Below are 6,545 nucleotides of genomic sequence, written 5' to 3'. Positions count from 1 at the left end.
TCGTTCTTCATATGTTCTTCGTATCTTTTTTTTGCTCTTTTCTGCACTCTTTGTAAATTCTCAAATCAATGGACAATATTATAAAGAAAATGTATAGACTACTAAGCTGAAGTCTTTGCGCACGGCATAATGAAAGCATCTCCAGAAGATTACTATTTCCATCAAAGTTAGAGAAGAGGTTAAGGACTTCTTGAAGTAATTTACAATGGTGCATTCCTTTCAATAACAAACAAGGGAAAGATCTCCAAATCAAGATATGGTACTAGTCTGGACTACAACAATCTTAATGATTAGCTAAAGAATTTTTGCTACCATCTCATAGTCATCCAGATTGTTTGCAGTCCTAAATTTGGAGGGGAATTCTCTGTGCCTTAAAGCCCTTGGCATCCAAAAAAGCATTTGATTTAAGCATCAAGAATATTGATTATGTTAGACGGCAAAGATCCAGGGATACAGAGTCCTTCACTAGTAAACCCATTCATTTGGCAAACTTATACTCTTTCATCTGTACCCAGAAAATGACATCATTTTGCTAACCACAAGTGTGTCCTGTGATCATCAATGACAAACTGTCTCCAGAGCCAACCAGAATAGTAAATAAAAGTGCAACAAAATGTGAAAAAAATGCTTAGGGAAAAATAAGGCCCAGGTGTGTGAGAGATACAAGCAGGCAGAGCCACAGAGAGAAATATTATTTGCCACTTTTCTGTGTTTAAAGCCCAGGGGTAGACTCAGAAAGAAAGAAAAAATCCCGTTTATCCGCTTCTGCTCAAGTCCGAAGGCTCGCAGAACCTGCCGTTTAGAGATGTATGTTTTTCCTCCGCCTCCACACTTTTCTCTCCTCCTCTCTCTCTCTCTCTCTCTCTCTCTCTTTCGCAGCTTGGGAGGTTTTGATCTCCTGCCTGCGCTCGCTTTTCTTTTTCTCCGCCGCCACGCACGGCTTGAAGTCCCCGAGCCAGACAGCAAAGCTTACATATTATTATTTCCCCACCATCCCCCAACCTTTCTTTGAACGGACGCCGCCGCCACTACCGCCGTCCAACACTTTGAAAGGAGGCTCCTGTCGGGCACCGGAATCGCCGTCGACCTTTGGCAGAATTTTTGAAGCTCTTCTCCCCTCCTCTTCCTCCGCCTCGTCTCCCCCCCACCCCACCCCCTTAAACCAATAGGAGGTCGAAAAATGATGAATCGGGGTTCGGGGTGGTGTTTATCTTTCCCCCCCACCCCCGGCCTGCAGGAAAGGGGCGGGAACCCGGCGAGGCGAGGCGCGGCTTGGAGCCGAGCGAGGCGCGTGAATGGGCGCCTGGAGTGAGCTCCGCGCGCCCTGCTTTCCAGTAAACATTAACCTGAAGCTGCGTGCGTGTTCCATCAGCCTCGACTCTCTCTCTCTCTCTCTCGCCAAACTTGCGGCTGCGTCACGTCAGTGAGAAACATCCCAGGATGCAGCTTAGAAACCTCAGGAGTTACCATCGCCGCCCTTTAAAAACTTGAGCCCACCGGGGGAAGGGGGGGGCGCGAGGGGCCTCTGGATCTGCTTACAAGCCCCTACCTTTCACCTGCGCCCTCCGCTCTCCCTCCTTCCCTCCCCGCCTCCTCTTTCGGGTTCGCGTAAGTGAAGTCTGGAGCGGACGACCGGTGGCTCTGGCTCGCCCCCTCCCTCTCCTCTCCTCCTCTCCTCTCCGTCCAGCTCTTCTCCCTTCCCCTCTTTTTTCCCTTCCTGGTAAGCAGTTCCTCCCCCTTCCCCTTCTTTCTCATTCTCTCCCCCCTCTCTCCTTTCGAGGGTCAGTTTTGCTTTGAGGGTGGGAGGGAGGGAAGGTTGAAGTGCGTTGAAAGGTTCCCCGCTTTTAGCAGCCGCGGTGTTTTTAAACCATCCTCACGCACGTCTGCCCGATCCTTCATGGCTGGGAGCGAATGGGACTGGTTTCAGCGGGAGGAGCTGATCGGACAGATTAGCGACATCAGAGTCCAAAATCTACAAGGTAAAAATAAATTAATAAGTGTGTGTGTTTCCCCCCTTCTTCCTCGCGCGCGCGTGTGTGTATATGTTTGCATGCATGTGTGCGCGCGCATACGCCTGTGCCCAGGAGTGAGCTGCCAGATGGATTCGATTTAGAGATTTTTTAAAAAAAAACTAGGATCCCTTCCTTCCCCTGCCCCCCGCCCCACTCCAGCCCCCCGTCTTGTCCTTAATTCCGCTCGTGCATTTGAGCGCTGTTTCCTTTTCACGTGCCACTTTGATCTGCTCTGCTTGGAAGTCAAAAGAAAAAAAAAGATAAAGTCTCGGTCCTGCATTTATGTCGTATAGAGAGGCTTCAAGGATAAAATAGTTGCCGCTGGAGCTGCGGCGGGATGTCGGGGGGTTGTTTGGAGGCCCGAAGTTTATTGGGAGGGCATTTAAATTGTGTAGTATGTAAGCTGTCTTTTGTGTGTGTGTGTAACTGTAACGTTTCGATTAATCGGTAGCCCGTGAAATATCTGTGAAATGCATCATTGCAGCTGAAGCTCAAACCATGTGTTGAGTTCAGAGGAAATTGATAGAAAAGAATTCATAGTTCACTAGTGAAATTAACCATTGGGCCATTTTGGGTGGCCATCTAAGGCCAGCTGATTGGTGGGACTCCTGCCAAACAACCTGGATTGGAGAAACTTTGTAAGATGCCATACTATTATGTAATGAGGTTTTGCAAGTGCACCTTCTTTTCTCCGGTTTTCTTTTCTCTCTGCCTCTTTCTAAATGGCTTTTTAAAAAATGAGAAAAAGAACATGCCAGGCAGACACAGCAAGGAAAAATTTAGGCAAAATTGTGATATGTTGTTGCAAACATGTGTAACTTTCTTCTGCATCATGCTTCTGAAAAAGCAATTTCATCGTCTCTTGGGGCATATGAAAAAGTCAACTCAAGTATATCTGCTATCATCTAAAGCCAATAAAACTTTCTGTACTATCTATCTCCAGAAAGCATTCCTGGCTAAAAGCATAGTTTTTCAGATGAAATAACAGGTTATATTACAATGAAGGTTTTTCAGGGAAGCTTTTGGGACATGATTAATTTTAAGGAAGGGGAATTGCTAAAAACAGGACCTTACAGTCTGCCTTGTAGAAAGGCAGTTTCAGGGAGCTAAAATTACTGGAGCTATTTGACAGTATAAAGACAAATATTCACGCTTCTGATGCTTTCTGGAATATGTACTTACATTGTGAGTCAATAATATTTTTAAACAAGGGGAGAGAAGTTGAACATACATTGAAACAGTACGTTCATTGATGCCTAATCCTTCCACGTTGGTCTTGATTCCCCTAGCCATATTTTATTAAGGGGCTTTAAGGATGGAATGTCCAAAGTCCTATGTTAATGATTCAACATCTGTAGTGAAACCCAGAAGAACATTGGCTCACTTAAATCAATTATCTTTATATGAAAAAGGTTCTGCTTTATGTCAGATGAAGAAAGGACCTGTCGGCCTTCTGCAATGCACAATATATTGAATTCTACATTTCCCAAAATTCCAGGTCACCATTCTTGCCCTTGTAAGTCATGTGACCTTGTGGTATGATTTGCTTTATAGAATATCTTTCATTTTTTAGTCCTCAAAACACTTGCACTGGAATGAGTCTGAATGATTGAAGTTACAAAGCAACACTTCATATACTTTCTGGATGAAAATAGGAAGAACCATTCTTCAAGAAAGAGTTCATATTGTTCATGTAAAAGGTTAAGTTCAGTCCTTAACATTCCCAGATAGGGCTAGAGATGTGAACAATGAATAGAAAACTCCTGTTCAAAACCAGGAACCAGTGGCAACTGCAGTAAACACGGTGATGCCAAAATGACAACAGATGCATGAAGCATCTGGAATCAGGACAATCACTTCTAGCAAGCAAGGCAAGTATAATAACACTTGTGGGCTGTGTCATCACATGTATTTTTTTTCATTTTCCCTCTTCCTTACCTCCCCCACTTACCCATGTCTATAACCATTGCCAGTTATTAAAGAAAATTTTGAGCTTAGTAACCTGTAGTCATAAAACAATAGGCCTCTTGTCCTTGTCATATGTTCACAGAAACTGGAAAGACCTGGTTGCTAATAGAAGATACTTACATATCATCTCATGAGAATTCTAGTGGCTGCTGCTTGACCTAGACATACTGCATTGGTTAATCTGATCTAGATGCTACCACTCTTAAAAACAGCCTCTGTTCTAATTTTCTGGAAGAGTTATACCAATAAGGGATTTTGATAATTTTTCTTACAAGTTTTGTAACCATCTGTCTCCTTCATGGTTTTTTTTTTTTCATATTAAAGCATATTCTGAAGCAAAAGTGAAGCAAGCTGAAAGCCGGTGATCTTTGCAAAATATCTTGACTCCACCTGAAAGTATAAACAAAACAAATGTTTAGCTGAATAAATAATCTTGATTAATTAATGGCAAGACTAAAATGGACCCCAAATACATTTTATACAGTCATAAGAAAACTTAATTGCTTCATCTGATATCTCTGTTATTCCACGGAATATTTTAGAAAGTCAGAATTAGCATAAATACTTTTAGATTTACTGTTCCTTGTTAATTTAGCTACAAGGATCAAAGGAAGAACTTTATATGCTATACAGAATTGTTGAAAAAAGTTGTGAAATATAAATATAAATATATATATATATATATATATATATATATATATATATATATATATAAAATATATTGATGAGCTTATGACAGATTTCAGCCAGAAATGTAAAGAACATACACTTCGCTGATTTTAGTGGAATTTAGTGTTTTTCCTCCAAGTAATCAAGTGATTTTAAGATAGGATGTCTTTAATAGACCTCAGTTGACTTTTTATCCACTTATTCCATTTATATTTGTGTATCAAATGGTTTACTAGCATTGGCTGAAATACAAGATGAAAGGGAGACCTGAAGATTGTATCTGTTGGCCTCTTTAGACTCTATCAAATAGATTATTTTTCTTTTATTCCACTTTTCCCCTTTGTAGGAAAGCATCCAAAGTACCTGCAAGATCTAACAGAATTAAAATAATCTAGGTAAGACAACAATAGTAAAAACAGCATAAAAATACAATTCACAAAGGTAACCTATAAATAATTCATAAGAATTTAAACAGCATCAAGAGTTTAAAACTTGCTAAAAGAGAAAAATCCTTCAGTATTGGCAAAATACCAGTAAAGATTTAGGGTAATTGATTCTTGTATAATGATTGATGGTTTAGGGTAACAGAGAGAGGGGTGGGCGGAGAGAGAGAGGGAGAAAGAAAGAAAAGGAAGGAAGGAAGGAAGAGAAAGAAAGAAAAAGAAAAAGAAAGAAAGAAAGAAAGAAAGAAAGATAGATAGATAGATAGATAGATAGATAGATAGATAGATAGATAGATAGATAGATAGATAGATAGATAGATAGATTATGAACGGGGTGAACCTCATAGACTGTATTTAACAATAAAACTTAACTTTGCATCCTCTGAAGTTTCCTTCACTATTGGAAACAAAAATAAGTTGTGCCAAAATCAGTAGTGGAGTTTCCTGATGTTATACTTAAAATAGTTAACATAGTTAAAAATTAAAACTATGCAGTGCTTTGGATTAGAATATGATGTCTGTCAGCTGCTCTTTAAAATAAGCACATTCTTTCCAGGACTGTGGTTATTCTGCAACTGCCAACAATTTGGGGGAATACACAACTGCTTTTAAGCATTGTGAATAGGTGTTCCATAGCACTGCCCAATCTTAATCAATGACTATGTAGTTCATTAGGCACCAAGAATGATTTGAAGACATGGAACAAGAAAGTGGGAAGGGAGATTTCCCACAAATAAATAAATAGCTTCTACTCATTTGTGCAATATGGCCAAGCATAACTCTTTTTATTATCCTGTCCATGGGTCTTTTGCATTAGGTAAGCCCTCACAAGTAACAGTATTACCCAAAATATTAAAACTCATATTAATTCAGAGAGTCCTTATTTTGCTCAGAACTGCTGCTCCTGGAATACAATACCAAGAAACTTGAAACTTCCACACTTACATGATAAAGTCAACCAGTGACATAAGAATCACTTGAATTGGTTGCTCAATTACTTATTTAGAAATATGCCCAATAGAAATTATAGGACTTATAAAAGTAAGAATAAAATTACACTTAAAAATATATGTTGTTCAACTTTGGCCATCTTTCTAAGAGGACAGACCCTTTTTTTTGGCGAGGCTGCAGTCATAAAAAGGGTTGAAATGCATGCCAAAAGTGAAAATCTAGATTTCAACAGTTTATCTAATCAGAATTTGGCCAATGGTCTGATGAAACATATTGTATTTGATGTTCCTATGAGGCCATTAGAATTGGCAAAATTAGAACCCAACAGGTTTGCTGCAGTAAAACAGGATAGATGTCAGCTGTCTCAAAAAAGTGTTTCAGTGAGTACTTAATTATTTGTAAAAGATAATAAACAGCATCTCAATATTCATTTAAACCTAGCTCAGCATGTGTTTGAATCCCGCCATTGAGTTTTATAAAGTCATAACCATAGTTATGGCTA

At 39.9% G+C, this 6,545-nt stretch overlaps 1 protein-coding gene across 2 annotated transcripts in view; it reads left to right on the top strand.

Moving 5' to 3' along the window:
* The first annotated feature begins 840 nt into the window (after positions 1-840).
* CLMN (calmin) overlaps positions 841-6,545 on the top strand; it is an 82,056-nt gene continuing 76,351 nt past the window's right edge. Inside the window, exons 1-2 of one of the 2 annotated variants that reach the window (XM_087922137.1) lie at positions 1,241-1,979; positions 4,996-5,044. Coding sequence is in view for 1 of the 2 variants with exons in the window: in XM_026717000.2 (XP_026572785.1) it covers positions 1,898-1,979 (82 nt within the window). In the remaining variant the exon portion in view is untranslated. Of the gene's footprint in view, positions 1,980-4,995; positions 5,045-6,545 lie in introns of both variants that reach the window. The other variant, XM_026717000.2, reaches the window with a different exon arrangement.

This window comes from Pseudonaja textilis, chromosome 1 (genome assembly GCF_049901715.1).
Source record: "Pseudonaja textilis isolate UNSWEBS1 chromosome 1, rPseTex1.2, whole genome shotgun sequence".
In the NCBI taxonomy this organism is placed as follows: domain Eukaryota; kingdom Metazoa; phylum Chordata; class Lepidosauria; order Squamata; family Elapidae; genus Pseudonaja; species Pseudonaja textilis.
The sequence above is the reverse complement of the archived record's forward strand: the minus strand, read 5'-3'. Positions and strand labels throughout refer to the sequence as shown.